Source organism: Eupeodes corollae, chromosome 1, assembly GCF_945859685.1.
Source record: "Eupeodes corollae chromosome 1, idEupCoro1.1, whole genome shotgun sequence".
Classification (NCBI taxonomy): Eukaryota; Metazoa; Arthropoda; class Insecta; order Diptera; family Syrphidae; genus Eupeodes; species Eupeodes corollae.
Window position 1 is genome coordinate 11020428 of NC_079147.1, and position 25717 is coordinate 11046144.

Here is a 25717-nt window from a genome sequence, read left to right on the forward strand (position 1 = left end):
TGGTGTTATTTTTAACACTAAGTTTTCTTTTTCTGAACACATACATTTTATTATTTCAAAAGCGAATTCATTGCTAGGTTTTTTAAAACGCAACACGGGGGTATTTAAAGATAGTTATACTCTGAAAACGATTTTCATATCTTTAATATTACCCATACTTGAATACTGTTGTGTTATTTGGTCTCCTTTTTATCAAAATTCTTCAGACAGGATCGAAAAAGGAATTTCAGGTTGTCAGATTATTTTCCCAATTATGGCTCTAGGTGCGCACTGATAGCTTTAAAATCTTTAAAAAGCCGTAGAGAAACCCTTGGGGTTCTTTTTATCAAGGACATACTCAATGGTAAAATAAAATCTCCGGACTTACTAGCTCTTATATCTTTTTATGTTCCTGAGAGACATCTAAGAAACAGGGACGTTCTCTTTTTGATTTCTAGTCACAGGACGAACTATGGACTTAATGAACCCATAACCCATAACTCGTAATTTGTTTCTTTTTAATTTAATTCATAGTGAAGTCGACCTTCAAATGAATAGGGATATGTTTAAGAGTATTGCTTTAAACTTTTTTAATGATGTATAATGATAAATTATAATTTAATTGTAGTCAACAGATTATGTATCCATTGATGAATAAAGAAATAATAATAAAATTATAATAAATTAATATTAATAGGTTTAATATTTTCTTCCAAATAATTAAAAGACTTACCACAATTTTCATAACAAAAGGTTATGAATTTAAAAATATTTTGAAATACAAAAGGATTCCAATTTTAAGATGATTTGAAACATAAATGTTTAATAGTTTTCGTCGCATTTAAATACCAATTTTTATATTTTTCCAATTTTAAAGTGATTATAAACACAAAAAAGGGTGTTTTGGACTACAGTAACTACATATGTAAACTAAAGTATTAAGCTTCAAAACTGTTGCGAAAAGTAAAGATGTGTTTGTAATACTTTTAGAAAGTTTAATAGTTCATAAAGTAAGAGTAATCAAAATACGATTTCATGCGAATTGGCTATTTCATTCCATTTATTGAATGAAGAAGCGTTTGTTTGCAAGAGACTTACCATGATACACTTGTAGAGACTTGTTTCACTAATTTAAATAAGCGATTAAAAAAATTTCCCTGCAACGTTCTAAAGACCTCAAAGAACACATAACTTAACATCTGGGGACCATATGTCATGCATGGGTTAACCGTTGCATGCAAAACACTGTATTTTGACGCAAAATTGATGCCCTGGTTAGCAAAGAACTTGGGCCATATTATACTTAAAGGCAGTTTGGCCTCACTGCTTTTTTGTTTAGCATGCTTTGGAAAATTAAGATTATCTTACCCAACTTCTATATTAACATTATTGAGTGATCGATATTCTTCGGGCTGCCTTCTCTTTGTACGCGCTACAAAAATCATCACATTAGTCTTGTTCGTATTGAAGACCAACCCCCATTTCTCACGAAAAGGTATTCTGTTATTGGTCAACCAGTAATACTAGGTCATCAGGGTAAGGAAGTACTTTCACTTGTATCTCGGCAAAAGGTATTTCTGCGAGTACATCAAATATTTCATTAAAAAATAATGCAAAAAGTAATGGACGTAAAATGCAGCCTTGGGGAACACCTTTCGATGTGCCAAACCATTTTGTGACACGCTCGATGAAACAAGAAAGTTAAAGTACATCATTAAGAATTTAAGGGAGATTTCTATAGTTGAGATTTATTTTTGTAAAAAGTAAATTTCCATAATTTAAAAGCCTTGTTCTGGCGTTAAGAGATTCATGATACATCATCCGTACGTTCGTACGTCCGTAAGTTCGCGACGGTTTTTCGTCGTCCATAGCTCAAGAACCAGAAGAGATATCGACTTCAAATAAATTTTGTTATACAGATAATAAGGCAGAAAGATGCAGAAAGGGCTCTCAAGAAAATTACGTGGGTGGGTTTTTTACCATAGCAGTTTGAAAAAAAGATGAACATTTTGGTTAATCTTAAATATCTTACGAACCAAAAACGCTAGAGACTTGAATTAAATTTTATATAATATATTGTAACAAGATAAAAGAAGTATATTTTTTGAAAAAAGAATCCATTTGACGGTTTTTTATTAAAACAAAAAACCTGAAAAAAAAATTTGTCACCTCCAAAATTTTACAAAATATGATTTTATCTCTAAAAAAATTTTGTGTAACGAAGAATGATGTTTTTGATATCATTTTTTTTTATAAAAAATAAAAATATAAAAAAAACATTACTCAAAGTTGGTAAAAATTTAATATCGATTTAAATATCTTTTTAAAAACTTGAAGTTAAGGCTTCAAACTTATTTTATCTTATAAGAAATATTGTTTTCAACATTCTGAAAAATGTTGAGAAAAATCGAATTAACAGTTTTTTTGTTGGTAAAATTTGGTAAAAATTGATTTTCGACCCAAATATCCTTTCAAAATTTTAAAAAATTGGCTTTAATTTACTTTTATCATTAAAAAAATATTGTTGTCAACATTCAGTAAAATTTTGAAAAAAATCGAATTGACAGTTTTTGTACAAAAAAATGAAAAACCTAAACAAAACTTAACAAAAGTTGGTAAAAATTGATTTTCGACTCAAATATCTTTTCAAAAATTTGAAATATTAGCTTCAAACTAATTTTATCTTATAAGAAATATTGTTTTCAACATTCGATAAAATTTTGAAAAAAAAATCTAAAAAAAAAAACAATACTAAAACTTGGTAAAAATGTACTTTCGGCTCAAACAGCTTTTCAAAAATTAAAAATATTGGCTTCAAACTTATTTTATTTCACAAAAAATATTGTTTTCGATATTCAGTAATTTTTATATAAAAATCCAACAGTCCGTTTTTTTCTATAGTACGCAATTTTGTAAAAATTGATACGAGTACATGTAGACAAACTTTTAAGCAAGACAAATCGATAGACAGGATGGGAAGTTATCAGTGTGAGTCGCATCCCAGCCTCTTTTTTCCATTTTGATTTCTGGCTTTTATACAATTGAAAACTGTGCTAGACAGGAATTGAAGTGTCTGTTAAGGTTTTGAGCATTTCTCGCATACTTAAGAATATAGTTTAAATTCACATCTATTAGAGAATCAAATGAGGAGGGGAGAATTCTAATACAGATTTGAAAAAGACGAGATTTTCCGGCACTTTTAATAAAATAATATTGTACTTACTTACTTACTTAACGTGGCGCTGCAGTCCTGTATGAACTAGGGCCTCACTCAACAAACTTCTGCATCCAGCTCGGTCCCTAGCTAGATGTCTTTCGCGCTCCAAGTTAAGTTAGGTCACTTTCCGCTTATACGCACCACACTGATCCTCGCTCTTCCTCTACTACGCTGTCCAGTAGGTCTGGATTCGGAAACTTTCCGGGCCATAGCATCGGCTCTAATTGACCCAGCCATTTTATACGTTTGTAAAGTATACATCGCTGTACAGCTCGTCGGTCCATGTTCTCCATTCCCCTTCTATGCATACGGAACTGTAATCTGCGTGAACACCGTATAACATGACAGGGATGATGAGGTTCTTATATAGCGACACTTTGGTCACCAGAGAGAGAGCTTTGCCACTCAATTGCTTTCTTAGCCCAATGAAAGGGCGGTAAGCAAGAGTTAATCTTCATTGGATCTTAGCACTGATGTTGTTTTCTGCGTTCATAGTAGAGCCAAGGTTAACGAAGTCCTTAACTGTCGATATTGACGTTTTAGCTGAGACGTCGGTGTATGAAATCCATTTTTTACGAAAGCATGTACTTTGTTTTGCCCTCATTAACCGCTAAACCCATTTTTGCCGCCTCTGCGTCAACACTTACAAAAGCCCCATTGACACCACGCTGAGTTTTTCCGATTATCTCAATGTCATTAGCATATTCTAATAATTGGACAAACTTCTGAAAAATTGTGCCTTTTGTTTTGACGTGGGATCTCTGCACTATTCATTTAAGGACGTTTTTAAAATAATCGCATAACAGCGCATCCCCTTGTCTAAGGTCTTTTTTGACATCGAAAAGTTCTGTTAAGTTGTTTCCAACCTTTTTGGAGCCGCGCGAATTCTCGATAGTCATCCTGCACAAAGGGACGAGTTTGCCAAACCTAGACATTGCTCTATACAGTTCGTCACTGTAGATACTGTCATTCGCGGCCTTGAAATCGATTAAAAGATGATGGGTGTCGATTTGATTGAGGTACGCTTTCTTCCAAACATATCTTACACATAAGCTGGTGTACGCTCCTAACCGCTTATCTCCAGCTGCTTTAAAGAGCTCTGCATTCAAGCCATCCGCTCCAACGGTTTTATTAGACTTTAGCTTAGATATGGCAATCTTTACTTCTTCTAAGTCGGGAGGACGGGATTGTTGGCTCTCGTCGTCTATGTTGAATGGATCATCCTGCCTGACAGCGGAGTTCAGTTCGTCGTCGCAGTTATACAGTCTGCAGAAGTGGTCCCTTCATATCATCAGCATTGCGGTTCCACTATGATGTTTCCACTTTCGTCTTTGCAGCCTTTGGGTCTAGGTTTATGTACTTGGAAAATTCGTTTCACCTATTCATAAAACTTTCGAACTGCATTCCTGCTTTTAAACCTTTCAACATCTTTGACCACAGCTCTCGTCCTTATATTCAGCACCTACGACCACTTTGCTTGCCTGTTATTTGGTTGGATTTACTTGCCAACATTCCTTATCAAACCAGGAGTTCCTTGTTGATGGCTGCTGACACCCAGCACGTCAGAGGCGGCTTCTCTGATTGCATTTTAGCAATGTTGCCACTGCTGGTTCTCGATACATTTTGTTAGCGGCAGAGAACTTCGAGAGAGGTAACTTGTGAAGGATCTGGCGATCTCACAACAACAATCAACAAAACAAAATCAATTAACATCATTTATTAAGTTTAAGAACTAATAATTATTCGGATTAAAATACGGACCTAGGTTCAAAATCAATAGCAATATTTTTATTTCACACCAATCGCTCCATCAGTCCATTTTTTTCTCATACCAGGAGTTGTCTTGAGCAGTTTGGAAGTAAATTTGCGCGTAAGTTCAATCCTACGATACAATAAAGAAAATTCAAAATATCAAACTTTCAATATTAGGTCTAAAACACATAATCGATAAAATACACCATCAGTCTTCATAAAAACCAGCCGTAAAAAATATGACATCCCAAAGTTGCCGAGGACTTTAAATAGTTTTTGAAGGTTCAATATCCAATACTTTAAATTAAGAAAATATTAACACAACCGTAAATTATGAGAGAAGTTTTGTTATTTAATGATTACTGAGGTTTAAATGTTGCATAAATTTAATGCAGTTTGTCTTTAAGAAAAATACAAATTAGGGACACAAAAAACCTCCATTAAAGAGAACTTGGAAGTTCAGCTTTCTTTCTGACTACTTTAGGACAATTGTGTGATGGCCCTTAAAGGTGTTAAGGCCGAAAATCGTTTGATATTATGCCAAATAGATACTACAGCACCGCACAACAAGCCTCCATATAAGGTATAGGTAGACGGCCTCATAATAATAAGCCCAAAACCCATTAGACACATAGATACTATGTTTATACAATACATAAAGGTTTGTGCTGGTCTTTTTTTAGGTTTTTTTTGTAAGAACGGAATTTATCTATTTTATCAACCGAAAAGGATTTATAGTTTGTAACGCTCTTTTCTTTCGGGGTTATATAGAACATTAAGTCAGTTGTTATCGTTTCTAGCAAACTATGAGTATACTATAAGTTAGTATAGTTGTTGGTTTTTGGTATCTTATAAGTTATAAAATTAGGAAATTGAACGGAAAGATTTATTTCCCAGAGGCAATAACGAAAATGCCCTCAAAACATCTTTTGCGCTTCTTATGAGCCAAAAAGGATAAAGAGGTTGATATAACATTAAGTTGTTGTCGTTGAGTTGACAGAATAGAAAAAGAACAACACAAATACGTAAGATGGTAAACGTTCGCTTTCAGAGGTTTGGTATATCTTTTGGTTGGAAGGATTATTTGAGTTTAAACTGACAATCCCTATTTAAAGGGTTGATTTTAATAATGAGCCTTTGAGAAAGTTTGAGATTATATGTACATCAGTCAGTACGTCATTAAAACGTATTGCTTGAGATGTTTTAAAGTATAGTTTCAATAAATACTCTTATCCATAGAATTTAAGATGTAGTTAAGAAAGGATAATTTTTTATCGATATGAAAGAGCTGGATAGAATTGGTCTTAGGCAATTGTTGAAAGACTATGGAAAGGGTCCATCATCAGATTTTTCTATTGGACAACATACATATGTAAGTACTTGTGTGTTCTGTCAAGCGATAATCGATTTGTCATCTATAAATTTTGGTGTTTTTATTTATTGATGAAGTATGGAATAAGTTTTGTGAAAGGAAAATAGTTTGACAAGGTTATCAATTGAGTTCATCGGAAATGCCTGTCGTTGGGAATGTTTCGATTGTTAAGTTTATATCCGTTGTGGTCAAATAAAATACACATAAAATAGATACTCAACCACCGCCTTCACAAAATTTGTCAAATAACGTTCACATATGACTTATAAATCTCTGAAGAGGTGATATTAGAGATAAAAAAGAGAACATTGTAAGGTGAATTTTTGGAAAATATAATTATGTTTCTTTTTTACCTTAGGTCACAAGTTGTTTTTGCTTTTAAGAGATTTTTAATGCTTATCTACATATTTGCTTAAGGCTCATTCACGTGTCTATTTTTGTTAAAGAAAACTCCAACACATCTTATTAAAGTTCATTTTGGCATTTCATTATATTTATAGACTTGTGAGAAGAAGAAAGGGAAAGCTGTGATCAGGGTTTTAAAGAAATTGTAATTTTTCACAAAATTTAAGCGCCTTTGGGTCGTCAAAAGCACATTACCCACATTGCTGGGACAAGTTTGCGATATGAAGAATTGAAACCATGTAAGTCGTTAAAGAACCTTTTTTGTATATTGCTAGTGTAGTCTATAGCTTTGCGAAAAACCAGGTTTGTGTTCTTCGTCGATTTTTGAAATCGGATATTTCATAAACCACATTATTATTATACGCATAATGCAAGCTAGTAACAAAAAAAACTTAAAGCTAGTGACGAGGAAGGCGAAAGATAGTGACTTGTCTGGCGGTCCGTGGAACGTTTCTAGAAGAATCGGTAAGTCTATAGACTAGGTTGTATGGGATGATGCATCTGTAAAGTTCGAGAAAACATCCCACTTGGGTCTCTTTGGAGCCTTTGTGCTCCCTAGAAAAGGAAAAGGATTAAGAATTATGGGAAGATAAAATAAGAGAAGGTTGATTAGGATTCTGGTTGAGGGTTACTCTCTGAACCATGTTGATTTCTGGGTTAATTTAAAAATGTCTCTAGGTGTAAGGACGATAAATTGCATAAGTCGTCGAAAAAGTAATTTCCTAATATTGTCATTCTTCTTTTGGCTAGGTTTGGGCATTCGCATAGAAAATGGAAGGTATTTTCCTCCGCATCTCTTCGTCCTGACATAATCTACATAAATCAGATGAGCTGATACCCATTCAGTTCATGTGTGTCCCCAATGAGTTGTGACCCGTTTTAAAAGGAATTTTGTTTTACGTTAGAAAAATTTAGCCATTCATTCTTAGACACTCTGCAAGTGTCAAGACCTGTCCACCTGCTGATGGGATTTCAATTAAACTTGGGTGGATTTCTTCATTTACCTCCTCTATTACCCTTTATATCATTGATAACATATGGTTTGGACTGAGTATTGATCGGTTTTTGACCAATTTGTCTGATGTTTGATTGACATCAATGTCATAGTATATATATACTGAGACCCACAGAGCGTAACCATGTTGGTTTCACTGAGTAAATTAAGTTATCAACGGCATCGCTGTACCAGTCATGTCTGCTACTTTGTGACAGTAGCAGATATAACCCAAATTATGGAAAGAAAAATCCTTAGCGGCTTTAGAAACATTCAATACTTCTGGATGAAATACACTGCAGTCATTTTGAAGCTTTATTGATCTTTCTAGGGAAAGAATCCATTGAAAAGATGCCAATCTTTCCTTGTCGGAAATTCTGTTTGCCATACTGAGCTATAAAATCTATGCACGGCTGTAAACAGTCTGCCTTAGCGTCAATGTCTATGTTAATAGTATTTTGTATGTTCGTTTAATCGAAGGAAGTCCTTTTCCAGTTATTACTTTGTAATTGATGTTATGCGCTTTGGCTGCCAGTTTCTTTACGAATGTATTTTGCGGGGCTAGAGCGAGCAAAGTCTCCAGGGCTGCAGTTAATGTAGTCTTCAAGGCACCTGTAGCACCTATGCCTGTAATTCTTTATATTTTTGTTATATTTTTAAGATTGGTAGCCCTTTCAAGCTCTGACTACCATACCAAACATGCGTATGTTAATATTGGCCTTAAAATGCCATTGCACATCCACATAATTGTTTCAGGGCTTTAACCCCCATCTTCTACCAAATATTTTACTACAAGCTTAGAAGGCAACTGATATTTTTCTCTCTCTTTCTTTGATGTTTACTTTCCAGTTCAATTAACGATCGAGAACCAGTCCAAGATATTTTAACTTACCAGTAATGTCAAGAGAAGCACTATTAATAGCTGGGCAGTCCATTGAAAAGTTTTGACGTTAAGTCCACACTTACATATAGTGGACCAATTGTAGAGGTTCACAAAGTGTAGGTATACATTTCTCTGAAGCCAATATAAGAATGTCGGCGATTCTAAGATTCCTGCTAAAAGCTATTTTAGAAAGAGAATATCAACGACCTTGTATTAGTTTGTATAAATTAACAAGTTTTAAAAAATCTTCATTAGGTGATTAGAACCCCAATGAAGATGGAAGAAATCTGCGTTGAACAGATTGAATTTTTTGAGAGTGAGAATTCTAATGAGAAGACCAGTCTTGACTAACGCATTCAAGGAGAGGGCTAACAAAGGTGATGTATAGGGGTCTAGTGCCATAGGGGTTTGAAAATTCTTGAGGCTTTGGCAATGATATGATCAAAATGGGCTCGATTGTCGCAAATAACACTGCAAATAACAGAATGAATGTCAAAATCGTGCAAACTGTTAGTTCAGGAGGGAATATGTGAATGTTATGATTTGACATTAGACAGAATTGAGTTTTAAGAAATTTTCGTCGCATCAAGTCTGAAAGTCAGACTAGATGTAGTAGAATGGCCATTATTATTTTCATGCCATCAACTTAAATATAGGCAGTTGAATTATCAATAACATTAATAACGTCGGTTGATAGTTAAGACAAATAACAAAGGACCAAAGTGGCTCCCTTGAGGGATTCCTGTGTTTTGCATAACTGGGATCGGAGATTGAGAACATCTGAGCCATGAAATAAAAAAAAATTGAAATCAAGAACTCGAAGTTTAAGATAAATGATTTGGTACCTGATTTTATCAAAGGATTTAATATAGTCTCTAGAAATAACGTCCACTTCATTCACTTTCTCTAATTCGTTTATAGTTTTGGCCAACAAATCAGTAGGATTGCCGAACTGCTCTTTAAGTCACCTTGTTGTAGGGAAGAAAAAATAGGTCTACAATGAAAACATAGAGAGACGTGTTCAATCCTATCAAAAAGCTTGGGAATTGAAGAAAGCTTGCCAATGTTCATAACATCATTTTTTGTTTCTTTCTTATGATCAGGAAAAATAAATGAATCCTTTCAAGGTTTTGGGAAGATAGCTTGACAAATGGTAAGACAAAAAAAGTTCTGAAACAGGTTTGCATATGGAGGTAGCATGCTTGTTTAATAGAAGAGAAGTCTTCTTTAAGTAGACTTAATTTTTTGTCAACAATATCATCACTTTTTTCGATTTGGGTAAAGGAGGTTTTTAAGTAATCAAACAAAATATAGTCTTGTTCTTGATGATAATTACTTTATTTGAAAAATAAGGACAAAAGTTTTGTTTAAAAGTTGGTAGATGTCATATCAAGTAATTTTATTTTTAGAAAAATCCAATGGACTTACATTTAATGTTTATAATTTGGAATAAACGTCTGAGATTCCCAATCAGTCTATATTACATTTTGTTGATGTATTCTAGATGATGGAATTCACGAGGAGTTGAAAATCTGCATTCAGTTTCTTGATAATTTGAGAAGTCAACACTGGACCTAATTTTCAAATTTGTTTTCTACAATGATTTTCTGACATTTCGAAGGCTCAAATTTTGTATACACACTTAGGTATTATGATTTTTACAGTTCAGTTAACACAAGAACTTACAATTACATTTTTTTATTGCACTTAAAAGCTTAAAAAATCTGAAGGTTTTCTTAAAAAACTCTATGTTTTTTTTTGTATACATAATGTAGTTTAATTATAAAAATACGTTTTATTTTCGTGAAAAGCTGTCAAATAATTCTTTTTATTTTAAAGTTGCCAACTCATCACTTTATAAATGGCAATAATTTAAAGCATTGGGTTAATTTTGAGGTGCCTCTAGTTCGGAAGAATTACTATAAATGTAATTAAAATTATAAAAACTCCTGAACGCTATCATTCCTCTCTTTAAGAAGGTTTAAATTTATCCTGAGATAATCTGTCATATTTCATTTCACTCTTTTGTATGTTGTTCCTTTCTGTTTGGCAACACTACTTATTACTCTATTCATATGTGAATGATAAAAATTACTTAAGTTATGTGACTTTAATGAATTACATTTAAGGGTAAACTCAAAGAACGTCGCTTGTCGTCGTCATCGTCATCGTCATCGTCGGCGATTGACATTGTGTAGCACATTTTAATCCCCTTCATGCTCTGCTTGCCAATTCTATTAGTGATTGTAAGGTCTTAGAAAAAATCAATTTTATCTAATCCACTCTCTCCACCATATAAAAATATCCAAGAACTGAACTGAACTCTATGCAATGCTTCCAAGTTCCAACTGCAATGTCACTCAGGGCAGAGCGTAGCGATATACTATCTATATGTACACACTATGTAGACCGTAGTACACGCTCGTAATGTGTACAATATTATAACCCTGCACGTACGAACAATATTTTAACATCTTCTCAGTTACCAGTGTGGTGCATCTCCCTTCAAAAACATTTTCAATTTACAAATATTTTACTGTCATCTAAAGAGATTCTGATCTCTGAAATGCAGAGCAAATTGGCACATGTAGTTATAAAACATAAAAGATACAGAACATACAGTAATGGCCAAATTAATAGGAACATTTCTTAGTTTTCAGTTAAACATTTTTTCAATTAAGTGAAACTAAAACTTCATAAAAAAGTTATATATTCTCAAACAATTTTTGAATCGGTTAATTACTTTATCAAAAAATTTATTGTACTTAATGATGAATTTAAGCTACGCTTCATTTTATTTCTTTCTATCTCTGGCGTACCCCAAGGTAGCCACGTAGGTCCCCTTCTTTTTAACCTCACCAATAATAAAGAGAAATTGATTACGGAATATTACAATACATCACTTTACACTGACGACACCAAATATTTGACGATCTTTAAGGTGATGTATGATTCTTAACTATTCAGCTAGACCTTGATTGTTTCTCAGTCTATTGTAAAAAGAACTGTTAAGAACTTCTTCTGAAACCTACGGTTAGGTAAGGTTAAAGTGGTTGTCCATTATGGAGTAGAAAAACCTTAGGACAGTTTAATGACTCAGGTGATAAACAGTTTTTTGCTCTTCTTCATCCATACAGCTTCTGCTAAAGTTATATGAAAGGCATGGTGGCACGAAAAAAAAAAAAAAAATTAAAAAAAAAAAAAAAAAAAACAAAAAAATAAAAAAAAACAAAAAAAAAAAAAACATTACAAAACATTAAAAAAAAAATAAATAAAAATAAAAAAAAAAAAAAAAAAGACAACGAAATATGAAAAACAAAAATGTTAGATAGTTAGATTTGCTGCTGTGGTTGTTCTAGTTTTAAGTAGTTTATAGGTAGAATAGGTAGTTTAAGTTAGTTTTTAAGTTTTATTTAAGGACCTTATTTTAAGTAGTTTGTAAGTAAAAATAAATAAAAAAGGTTATTGATATTAGTTTTTTCAAAATTTTCTAATAAAAACAAAACAAATAAAATTTAAATTGAAGTAAAATAGATCTTAAGGCCGAAAGGCATTAGTAATTAGTGTTATAGTTTAGCTTAGAGTGTCCGTATGGGACCATTAAGTTAGTTGTAAGTTATGGATAATTAGGCTAGTTTTATGAATTTTTGTCTAGCTTTAAGATAGGTTAAGGATTGAATAAATAAAAATGAATTTGGAAAAAAAAAAAAAGTTATATGAAAATACGCCTAACTTTGTGGCGTGCTTTTTTCTTAGACAGTGCCCGGTTATGACACCGATTATCGAGCTTATATGCGATCTGCTTAAATATAGCAAGCACCTTGAGCGCTTAAAATCTAGTGGTGATGTTATTATTATGTAACGATTGGTATGCCATTATTTACCAAATGTAAGCTTTGCTGTACCCTTTCAACGAGTTCATGTCTTTATAGCCCGGCACTCAGCAAAGGTGAATGTTAAACAGTTGTGCCATCTTCATAAGCGATGATCGACAGCCATGAACTGTTAAAGGGCCTGACAATCTGAGAAAATACGGATGTCAGTTGTTGATATCACGTTTTCTTTAAGCCAGGACAAGACTCCTTTTATCACCAAAAGTTCGGCCTGGAACGCGCTACAATGAATGGGAAGTCGGAATGAGAGACTTATTTTCTATTATTTTTATTTTTTTTGATCCTTCTGTATAAAAGTGGACTGAATCGTTTTCCAGGAATGCCTTATCCTGCCAAAAAGATCTGGAAGGTATAGAAATCTGGACATTTCTGTCGAATTGCAGTTGGGGACTGGTGTAGTCTGTGTGCTTTGGAATTGATTTTACAAACTTAACAATTACGGATTGGCCAATGTTCTTGTTAACCTACTGCGATGAAGCATTGAGGCAAACAGAAGAGCTTGCATCTATTTGTTTGTTAAGTATAGCATGAGGTGTTAGGTACTGTAAGGTATCCAGTGCCACAGATGGGGTAATGCCAAGCGATCCGCTAAGCGTTTTACTTTATTAGTTTGTCGCGGTTTATAGCTTTTTTTTAGAGCAATCGAACATCCTTCCACATCGTTCATTTGATTCGGTTTAATTAGTGGAATTTTGTATATCCTCGAAAATAGCACTATTTCGCTTTTATGTGGGTTAGCACGCAGTTCACAGCGATCAGTCCAAAGCATTAGTTTGTTCAACGCTTTTTTTAAGAGTTCTTTTAGGGTTTAAAGATGCTTTCCTGAAGCCGCTATTGCAACTTCATCTGCATAGAAAATCACTCTGAAACCCTCCGCATCCAAACTAGTTAGGATTTCACTTGCCACTAGATTTCAGATTAGAGGGGATAGAACACCATCTTGCAGTGTCCCCCTACTAACTATTCTTCTAGCAGAAGTCAGATCTTGAGTTAATTATACTGCTAGTCAGCCTTTAACGAATTAATTCATTCAATACTTATACTCCTTAAATGGATCTAAGGTCCTTAGAAATAATGATGATAGACTAAAACAGGTCGCAGATCTTCAGGGTTGGGTTACGAGCATTTTCCTTTACTACGTCCAAAATTTTCCATTACTTCACTCCGTTAATGCTCTTTCCATAATCTACCCATTTCCTCCGTTAAAATCCTTAAAACTAATATTGGTTTTTAAACCAATCAAGAAACACTACCACAAAACTTGCAATGCCTGAGTTCTAACATATTATTAGAAAAATTAAGTGTTGCTCCTATAATATCGGCCATAGCTGTTTGTATCTATGGTCGTAATCTTGTTGCGATGATGCCTCAGCTCTGATTATGAAGTTGTTCGCTGCATATTAAGTAGGAAAAAGGACAATTTCGTTTTTACGATATGCTCTATGCTTCCTTTATTTGGTGAGGTATGGATACTCTCCTTTTCGGAAGCATCCAGTTTACCGAAGACCAACGAAAAAATTGAAATTTCAAGCAGCACGAAAAGTCCTATCATTGGGTTGATTGCTATAAAAAAGTGAATCTTTGAACTTAGAAGAATTATTTGTCAGTTTTACCAACACCCATACAGCACGTCACATGCCACACGCCACTAGCCACATGACAAAAGTTAACTTATAAATCTGAGCACCGAAAAACTTCGGACATTCATTCTTATAATAGATGTACATAAATAGATGAAGGTACAACTTACACATTTCCTGGCCAAGAACCCATGTTTCGGGACGTGTGTTAACTTCGACTAATACTGTTGGTGTACATACGAGCAGCACAAGCAAGTCGGCTATGCTGAGATTTGTTAGGAATATGTTTGTTGAATTCCTCATGTCCTTCGTCTTTAAGATTACGATTGGCACCTAAAAAATAATGTAGTAAGAGAATAAAGCATTGTATACGAGTATGATTTAATTTATTCATCAGCAATTTTAATCATAAATGTAAAAGTTGAATTTTACCCAATTTGTTTTTATGTATGAACAATTTATGAGGTGTTGACTTAAAAGTCTTGACAAAATTTCATATAAATTTAAGTTAATTAGTGAAACACTTTATGTAAATAGAAATTGAGGGCTTGGTAAATTAAAACATTGACATTTATCTGTTTTGAAACGCTTATGACTTCTATATTTTGTATTCGTACAGTTTATTGTTAGAAGCTGGATAATAACACTTCTGGCAAATAAATTGCTTAATTTTTTTATTGCAAGATCAGGTATTTGAGCACTATTTTATTAAAATACATATATGTAAAGGTTTTTAAGGCCACATAAATTCATGAACTAGATTTTTGTCAGTAAAATTTGTGCTGGTTTTCCTTATCTACCCATAATCCTTATCTTAGAAATGTATTTTAAATGTTCATAATATTTTCGAAAAACCCACAAAAAATGGCAGATTTTACCTCTTTTAAGAAGAAATTAAAAAAAAAGTTTTCGTTTTTTTTCAATCGATTTTTCCCAAAAATTAAATAATGTGAACAATGCACAAAATGCAGAATCAACAAATTTGGATATTAATACTCTCATCTGTTTTCGAGGTATTCGAGACGAAAATCATTTTTGACCAGTTTTTAGTAGTCATTTTTTATTTTTTTTATTTTTTGTAAAAAAAACTGTCGAATTTTCAAAATATTTTACCAGATATTTAGAACGTTATTCGTATAATTATTTTGCAATTAATATTATTTTTATTTTTTCGAGGTGTCAAAAAATGTTTATGTATTCATTGTTTTGAATTATAATTTCGATTCAAGGAACCTTCAAACGTCAGGAAATGTCAAAATTTTCAGTTCGAAAAATCGGACCGATTACAACAATTTCCTATCTAGAGTTAAAAAGCAAAAAGGTTTGGAATTATTTTTTGTTTTTTTAACGAATCCGTGCGTTGTCTTGTAATGTCTATCACATACAATTTTTGAAATGTATTGAACTAAACTCCGAAAACTTATTTTTTAAAACTATGAAATTTTTCGTCGGATAGAGATTGGTATATTTCGTACCTCCATATTATATTTCTCATACTTTACACTTTTCGTATTGTTGGATGCTTTCACATTTTTAAAAAGTTGGTCTTATTGCTCAAAATTATTTTTGAAAGCTTAGACCTGTTTCACCAAACACTTTTCACTTAGCTACTTTACCCTTTCAAGTTTGCCTGAAAGTAAATTTGCAAAGAGTAATTTATTGAATTGAAAAGTTTTCCTCATTTTAAATTACTTTTAACCAAACTAAAATTTTCAAAGTGCAGGCAAAATATGTATTCTTTCTGTTTCAGCCAACAATAAACTTAAAATTTTGGAAAGTTTGTCAGTAATATGAAAATATAATTTTGCATTTGCAAATTAGTTTGGTTTGAATAGTTGTCAAAAACTAATAAAGAAATATCAAGACATAGGCTATTGTTTTTAGATTTTGACGAATGTACCAAAGAACATCAATTTCGAATGTTTGATTTCTTGAGGTTTTTTAATCCATCGACATCGTAGCCATCCTTGAATTGAATTAGACAGTTTATAGCAAAAAAAACGAAGCAGTTTGAAATAGTGACCCAAAAGTAGTGTAACTAAGAATTAGCTTTGATGGTTTTTGAACAAATTATAAATAAACAAAAATTCAATAGCCAAAGGAATTTTTGTTGAAGTCCCTTGCAACGTCTTTTGTGAACACTGCATTGGGCTGGGAAAGGAGCCCAATATCACGATTATCCATTTATGCACAAATTGAGCAATATAACCGTCTGCAGAGTGGTTCATCAAATATCAAATACTATCATTTAGGAGAGATCATTGACCAATTTTCGTCATTGCATATTTGATCTTAATAAATACAATCCAAGATTTACCTTGTAACTTTTAAAATACGAATTAATTTCACAGTTGTATTTTAAATTAGTAAAACACCTTAACTTTTCACTTTTCAATTGAAGTCTGAAAAATTGTAAATCACTTTTCACTTTACTTTGCAGGATATTCTTTTTTTGCAAAGTGAAAAGTGTTGGGTAAAATAGGCTGCTGGTCTTATTTCACTTGGCTTTATTTCACGGTACCTGTAATAATGACATTTAGTTAATAAAAAGGTATATTTCTGAGATGAAATTACTTTTGTAAAAATGTTGGCGCATACAAACTATAACAACATTTTTTTCATACGGTGAAGTCCTATTTTTGTATCAATTTGTTGTTTATTTAATCAAATTAAGATAGACATATTATATGAACTAATCTGTCGAAAGCTGAATTTTATTGTTTAGTATTATGAATAAAATATTCATTATTTTAAATGAGAATTACTCGTAATACACAATTTATATACCTTAACAAAAGTGTAATTACTTTCAAAGCCATCATCAGCATCTACCTTCACATTATGTTTGGCTATTTCCTGTTGTTTAAGATTCATCAAAGAAAACTAAAGACAACAATCCTTAAAAATGGGCTGATAGAAGTTTTTCTTAGTTTTTGCAAACATCATAACCTTGGTTTATAGCACTGCATATACAATTTTACACAATACAAGCTCTAAATGGAGTTGAAAAGTGAACAAGAACTGTTGCCAAAAAACATATTACTTGATATGTTCTTAAAAACAAATATCGAAGACTAAAATGAATCATGGTATGTTTTATAAAAAGGAAAGAATCTTAAATTGGCTTGAATTCAAAGGATGTGACATTTAAATGTTTACATTTAAAATGTTTTTCTTTTATGCCATTTTTTTATTAGCATTTTGGCGATTAATTAATTATATACAATTTAGTAGATATTATAGTACTCTGGTCGGTGACGATGACATTTAAGTGAACATATTTTATGGATTTTATATTTTAAGAGGCATGATCGTTTAATGTTCAAATTATAACCGTTTTCCATCTAATTGATTATTTAGCCAAAACTTGTAAATACAAATCTGAGAATTTTGTTTTGGACTTAATTGCTAACGCAACACTAAGGAAAATAGCACTTACGTAAATGTTCAACTAGAAATACGAAAAATCAGGGCTTAAAGTGGAAAATCTCTGGTATAGGATAATTATAACAATATTTTGTATCCTCAAGTTTTGAGTTCTGCCTTTATTGTATATTACGATTTCATTTTTATTACTCTGGTTCGAAAGAGAATGCCAAAGTTTATTGGCATTTCTGTTCAGAAAGATTTTTTAATTCATCATAAATCGCTTACCCCAGAAGAACAATTCAAAACAATGGAATTTTAATTTGTAATTGTCCAAAGAATTGTGTTTAGTGATGATGCGATAAATGTATGTATGGTTGAATGGCTTTGTCAATAATCAGAAAAAAAATCCTCCATTGATTAACGTATCCATTAAAATTAACTGTTTGTTGCAGTTGCAAGCTTTTTGCGTCATTTGTCGAAATTTGTTTCGAAAAGATTTAGAAACTACCGAGTGCTACCAATGACGCTCTTTAACTTATATTTTAGTTAATCTTTGTTAATCATAAACGAGTGAACTTCAGGCCATCAAATTGTATATAAAGAGTAGATCTAACGTACGCGTAAAACAGACATTTCAAAGTGTGTGGATCACAGAACTCTTTTGAATTCCGCAAGATAAATTCCAACACTGAGTTAAATTTTGCTACTAAGAAATCAATATGCTTTTAAGAATCGAGTTTTTGGTGAAAAATTACACCAAGGTCTTTTCGCCCAAAACCATATTAATCCTGGTAGTGAGGTAGAATACCGTTATCAAGATTCTACACGGAAGAAAATGTATTTTTTATTTTCATTGCAAAATTTCCTATGAGTTAAAAATGCTTTAACAAATGTGATTATTTTAAGACCTACATACTTTCCATTTTTTGAAGTCAATGGAAAATAGCAAAACTTGATTTTTTGACGATAAGCCTGAAGCAATAAATTCGTCGACGTGTAAAAGTGAATCGATTGTACCTTTGCCTTTTTAAATTCAACTTGGTTTATATCTACCAGGTTGTTTCTTTCGAGGAACCAAGATAGTCTACCCGATATAATTTTTTCCACGACTTTGCTAAGGCACCGTATGAAGGATATTAGTCTAAAGCCTGATAGATTTATAATATCTTTGTTTGTTTGGGAATAGGAACTACTGTCGCAATTTTCCTATTTGTGGTATAACCCCTTTAGGAAGAATCCCGTTGTAAAGATTAAGTATAATTGGGCAGTTTTTGATCATGGTGTATGATATTCGATCAAAGCCAGGAGTGTTGCCTTTGCATGAGTTAACGCAGCCTTCAAATTCGATAAGGTTAATATTCACTTCGATTTGTTTTGCTATTTCATTTATGGGTTCTCATTAAATTCTTTGATTTAGTATAAAGTTTTTTAAGTGCAAAATTCAGGTTTCATTGACCAGAGAGTGTCATTTGTATGATAGTCAACGATTTATGCATCGACATTGCGAGCGTTGAAAAAATTGTTTTTAAGTTTTAAGCTTAAGAAAATTATGTACTTAGATTTTGTTAACGTACTTTTTAACTTTTCATGGAAAGTTATTGTAATTCTTGAGTTCGTTCTTACGCATCGGTATGTCCGTGCTCCCGGGTTACCATTTTTCATCATCCATACCTCAAGAACCAGTAGAGATATCGAATTGAAATAAATGTTGTTATACACAAATAACACAGAGGATTCAGAAAAGACTTCCAGATAAATTGAAAGGGTGTTTTTCGACCCAACAAATATTTCACGAACCAAAATCCTATCAAATTCATTTAAATTTGTTTTGTATGGTATAATTTCGAAAAAAAAAATCAATTAACGCTTTTCTTAAAATAAAAACAAAAAAAGAGGCTGGGATGCGACCCACATTGATAACTTCCCATACCGGTTGTAGATTTGTTTTACTTAAAAGTTTGTTGGTTTTCGTGTTGGGTTAAAAAAGTTGCCAGTTGAATTATTCTTAAAAATTTTAAAATTACAAAAATTTGAGAGATATCAAGGACTGAACATTAATTTTACCAAATTCGCTTACTATTTTTTGTAGATTTTATTTTTTTATGAAAAAACCGACTGTTCGATTTTTATAAAAAAACTGCTGAGTATCGACAACAATATTTTCTGTGAAATATAAAGTTTGAAGACATTTTTTTTAATTTTTGAAAAGCTATTTGAGTTAAAAGTAAATTTTTACTAAGTTTTAGTATTATTTTTTTTAGGGTTTTATTTTTTTGAGTAATAACTGTCAATTAGATTTTGGCTTAATGTTGAAATCCGTTTTTCTTATAATATAAATAAGTTTGAAACCATAATCTCAAGTTTTTGAAAAGATATTTGAGTCGAAATTCAATTTTTACCAACTTTGAGTAATGTGTTTTTAGGTTTTCATTATTTATAAAAAAACTGTCCATTTGATTTTCCTTAGAATTTTACCAGATCTTAAAAACGTTATTTTTCGTTACACAAAATTGTTTTGGAGATAAAATCATTTTTTATTCGTAAAATTTTCGAAGTGAAATTTTGTTTTGGTTTATAAAAGAAAACTTGGAATTTTTTCAAAAAAAATAATTGTTTATAAAATTTAATTCAAGTCTCATTGGTTCGAGAGATATTTAGGGTTAACAAAAAATGTTCACCTTTTTTTAAACTGCCAAGGTAAAAAATCCCTAACACAATTTTTTGGGAGCCCTTTCTGGATCTTCCTGCGTTATTATCTGTATAATAAAATTTATTTGAAGTCGATATCTCTTCTGGTTCTTAAGCTATGGACGACGGAAAAACGTCGCGAACGGACGGACGTACGGACGTACGAACGTACGTACACATGCACGCACAGACATCTTTCTAAAAATCTTTTAATTTGAATCTAGGGGCATTAAAACGTCGAGAAATGTCAAAAATTTCAATTCGACAAATCGGATCCATTACAATAATCTCCTAAGAGAAGTTAATAAAGTCCTCTGTCTTATTGCCCAATAAAATAACGCCAAAATATTCAAAATGTAATATCGCTCAAAAAATGGCAATGGCGATATCGTCCAAAAACTGTTTTAAAAGAACATGCCACAAATCTCAATTTTAATGTTGTTTTTCGCAAACCAATTTTAACATATCATAACGCCCGAAATTTGATAGTGTTCAAAGCAGGGGCTTTATACATTCATACCTCACTGTTTATAAGCGTCTCAGATCCTGCAACCTCACAAAATGTTTGCTAAGTACAAAATTTTGGGCGTTATAACATTTCTAAGTTTGGACAATACGACATAAAAAGTCGGTTTAGGTAATATACCTTATATGACATTTTGGGCTTTGTAAAGTTTTCTTTGTGATATTTTTGCGACGTTTCTCTTTTTGGGCTTTATGTTATTTTATGATTTGGGCCTTATGTCGTTCTGTGATAAGACTTAAGAAATGATAGAAATCATAATCGTCGTAATACCCAAAATAAAATCCATAAAGCCCCTTTATCACAAAACCCAAAATAAAACATACAAATTATTTTCTAAAAATTGCCAACAAAAAATTTGGACGTAACAACATTCGCTTCGTTTTTTTTTAACTTTTTGAACTTTGGGCTTTATGAGATTTTAGGATTACTCATGGTCTTAGAGAATTGTATTGTTTATTTTCTAAGATAAGTTAATTGATAAACGATTTTGTAAAAAAGTTTAACTTTGACATTTTGCAATATTTAGGTATGATTAGGTAATCAAACACCAATTCGACAATCTCTTAAGATGTTCTTGCAATAAAATGCAATCGTGTTTTATTTTTTTACAACAAAAGACTTTCAAATATACGTTGGGAATGTCCTTGATAAAAAATAAAAACAACATAGGTCCAAGGTGGCTTCCCTGAGGCACTCTTAAGGTAGTGGTGATAGGTTAAGAGAGAAAGTTACGAATATGTATATATTGAATACGATAATTGAAGTATGCATATGTCCTGTTTAAGAAATCAGAGTGGACATTTTTATTTTGAAACTTTATAAGAAATAATTTACGATTGAACAGATCAAATACTTTAGATATACGTTATTCAAATCCATTTAATACATGATTAGAAAAAAATTTAAGGTTTGTACTATTAGATCTACCATCAACAAAACTATGTTTGCATGGAGAAAAATGCCTTAAAGAAATAATTTTTCAAAAACTTTTGATATTGTAGTTTTTTTTACAAATAGGGCGATAGTTAGAAACTTCCTGATTATGGAGTGATTTATGAACTGATGTAATGAAAGAACTTTTTTATGTACTTAAAAACTCACCATTAAAGGAAACAATTAAAAATTAATCCCAAAGATACTGCAAATACTTTATCCATGATAGGTCTTGTTTCAACTCTAATTGCAGATAAGGCGTGATCAATTTACCAAGTTGAAATTTTTAAACTTCAAATATTAAAATAGATATCGGAATAATTAAATTGATCACCTAGAAGTATAATTGGAGTAGTAATTAAGTAAACGGATCGATACGGTTTGTAGAATGGAAAATTTTGACATTTCTCGACGTGCCAATGTCCCTGGAGTCTAAATAAAATATTTTTAGAGAGATGTCGTAGATCAGAACTTTCGGGAAGTTTGTTTCGTTGCGTCGTACATAGCGCAAGAACCAGTAGAGATATCGACTTCAAATAAATTTGATTAAAGAGATGATAATACAGAAAGATGCAGAAATGACTTCAAAAAAAGGTGACCATTTTGGTTAACTCAAAATATCTCACTTACCTAACCAATAATGGTCGAGAATTGAAAAAATCCAACTAACGGGTTTCTTATAAATCTTAAAAAATAAAACAAAAACATCTATTTGTCAGCTCAAATATCTGACGAACAAAAAATGATTTTATCTCCAAAATAATTGTGTTAATAATGTTTTTGACATCTGCTAAAATTTTGAGAAAAATTTGATTAAAATTGATTTTGGAATCAATTATTTTTTCAAAAATTTAAGATCAAAGAATAAAACAAATGTTATCTTATAAGAAATATTGTTTTCAACATTTGAGAAAAATCAGATCGACAGTTTTCTTACAAATAATAAAACTTAAAAAAAATATAGTAAAACTTGGTTAAAATTTACTTTCGACTAAAATATCTCTTTAAAAATTAAAAATATCGACTTTAAATTAATTTTATCTTATAGAAAATATTGTTTTCGGTATTCAGTAAATTTTTTATAAAAATCCAACAGACCGCTTTTTCCTGAAAAAAAAATTAAATATACAAAAAATAGTACGCAAATTGGTAAAAATCGATGTTCGGTTCGCAATATCTCGCAAACAATAGAAGATATTGACTTCAAATTAAATTCATTTATCCAATTTGTATTTTTTTATATAAGAAATAAAAGCTTTTAAGCAATGCTACTAAAACTGCTAAAAATTGGCTTTCGACTGAAAATTTCGTTAACTAAAATAGATTTGTAATTCAACCTATTTCTATACATGCAAAACATTGTTGGTAATTTTAATTTTTTTAAGAATTATTCAATTGAAAACTTTTTTAACATAACGCGAAAACCTACAAACTTTTAAGCAAAACAAATCGACAGACGGGATGGGAAGTTATCAGTATGGGTCGTATCGTCTTATTTCTTTTTATAACTGAATTTGATTAATCTTTTGTTAAACCACTCTTTATGAAAATAATTTTCTAAGATTAATTTGGGCAAAGTTATCCACAACTTGATGCTAAATGCATTTAACGTTTGGAAAATTTAAACGTTCTTCAATAATATCTCTTTGGTTTGAACAACTATGTAGATGAAATGTCACACAGAGAAAACGACATTATTGAAAGCTTAACAATTTATAGTTGAGGTAATTTTAAGACTTGAATTCTTCTTACAAAAACATTTTATCGCTTCAACAAATTCATTCTCAATTTATTTAGTTTAAATTTTTAAAACCAAGCATTCATAAGCTTTATAAAATAACTTTTAAGTCTCACAAATGTCTAGGTGCTAAAAATTGTTGGAATAATAAACATTTTTTCTGTTTAAGAATTTCACATTCAAGAAGAAAGAAAGTCACTAGATAAGAATGTATCCTTAAACACAATGTAAAAGGTGGTAAAATTTTAAGAGATAATGTTGAATGCGAACCACATCTAAACGTCAAGTTTGTATCTGCATTTCATTTGACATTTCTCAATTTCAGACAAACTTATTTTAAACCATGGAAAGATACACAATCAAGCAACGCGTTAAAGTTACTCATGTTTCTTTTGATGCGTATAGTGCAGTTCGTTTTGTACTTACAAGGTAAGATTGACTCAAGAACTAAAGCGTCTTGACCATTACAAGCTTCGCCGTTGTCAATGGTCAGAACGGGTTAAAGAAATGGCAACAGTGGATAATCAATTTTCGAAGCAATTCATCTCCAGTGATGAGGCACATTAATGAATGAAAATCATTTTTTAAATAATTTGTGTTTAATTCAAAATCAACATCGGCCCTTAAAATTTAACCACCCTTAATATTTTTTAAGACAACAATTTCCTTTCTTCGCTTATTTACTATTTTATTCTTGGTATAAAAATGTAAGTTTTTATGGAGTCAATAAAACTTTGCTCTCTCAAATCAAGAGTAATAGTTGTGGGGTGGATTTTAACCCCACCTATTTTCTTGAGACATAGTTTGGAATTATTTTATTAACAACTTTTTTCTCCGAACACGAGACAGTAAGAATAATTTCATTAATGGAATCATGTATGTCTTTAGGCCTTGGTTCTCTACGAGCTGTTGCGCCACCTAATTTCATTTTTATTTTACATATAAATAATAACCTACTTCTCTTACAACGTCCTAAAAGCTCTACTCAGCCAACTTTATGTAGCTCAACCTATTAAAATATCCTTAACCTTAATACTGCCCTAGTTTTTTAATCTATGGACGAGTACATCATAAATCAAATATGTTTCATGACCATTTATACACATTTTTCACAACAAAAATAACAACTGGGGTAAAGTTCACCTCATTTAAGCTAAGTTAAGTTAAGTTTTACTCACCATTACGTTACCAATGACTCCTAAGATCATAATTGAGATGCATACAAACATCGACGTTGTCCGTATGTATGATGGAATTTGTGGCATCTCCGTTGTGCTATTGAAGTGATTCTCGGAGGATGTGGTTGCGTTTGAGGTGACATTGGAAGATCCACCCTCCAGCTGGACGGCAGTGGCGGCGACGCCACCCCCGGAAATGCCCATTCCACCGCCATCGGAGGAGGAGGAATATCCGGGAATTATCGCAGTCGACGTAATGCTGCTGCCGCCGGCGATGATGATACTCTCCACCACCGCAGCACCTTGATGTCGGTAGAAACTAGAACTTGATGTCGATGATGGTATTCTGGTCGAAGTCACTGATGCTGCATTGAACAAGGTCGTTGCTGTGATGAGTAATTTAACCCAACTACAACTGGCATTCTCCGATGCTCGATGTGGCAACAGTAGTTGTTGTCTTTGACGACGACGACGATGAAGACCACACCGGTGGCGGCAGAGGCGTCTCTGTTGTTGCAATTGTGGAACCGAATCGACTTCTTGTTCGACTTCACCTTCAACCACAGCCTGGGGGGCTATTAACACTAAATATCCGGAATAGGGGTGGTCAATTACAACATCCGAAACATTATTGTGTAACTTTGTTATCCTGAAAGCTAACGACTTGCGCCTGCTGTTGCTCGTAGTCGGTTTCGATGTCGGTCGCCGCGCCGTACTCCTGAAACTGATATAGAGTGTTCTACTCCTCCCTTTGATCCTTCTTCGGGGGCGATAATAATTGGGTTATGACTGTATGATGATGGAGTTCCTGTGTGTGGCAGGACAGTAGTGTTTTGTTGTACAACACTTTCAGAGCCACCACGGGGGGCAGAAGTGGCTACACACTTAACTTTGTGTTACTACTGGGTCCTGATGGGCTGCAGTTGGTTTTTGTTTCACTCTGAAAGTTGTTGTTGTTAAGTTAGAAAATCGTTTCACTTTTGAACGTCAATGATTTAAACTGCTCCAGTTTTGCTATAACGTTGCACTGTGATGTTGCTGGCGAAAGTGCAATTTTAATGGCGAAGCCACCGCTCTAAACTATGCGGTTGTAGAATCTGGAAATATACAGAAGGAAAATGCTGGTCAGTGCGGTAGCTTATAGCTTTTATTATTTTTTGAGAAAGCAAAAAGGATGTGGATGATATAAGCTCGTAGAACTCGAAATAGA

The 25717-nt window shown here is 32.3% G+C and overlaps 1 protein-coding gene across 2 annotated transcripts in view; it reads right to left on the reverse strand.

Moving 5' to 3' along the window:
• The window catches only part of LOC129938650 (growth hormone secretagogue receptor type 1), an 87918-nt gene extending 62649 nt beyond the window's left edge, over window positions 1-25269 (reverse strand). The window contains exons 1-2 of one of the 2 annotated variants that reach the window (XR_008780479.1): window positions 24508-24849; window positions 14246-14408 (exon numbers count right to left, since the gene is read on the reverse strand). Coding sequence is in view for 1 of the 2 variants with exons in the window: in XM_056046322.1 (XP_055902297.1) it covers window positions 14246-14408; window positions 24508-24711 (367 nt within the window). In the remaining variant the exon portion in view is untranslated. Of the gene's footprint in view, window positions 1-14245; window positions 14409-24507 lie in introns of both variants that reach the window. The other variant, XM_056046322.1, reaches the window with a different exon arrangement.
• Between the last annotated feature and the right edge of the window lie 448 nt (window positions 25270-25717).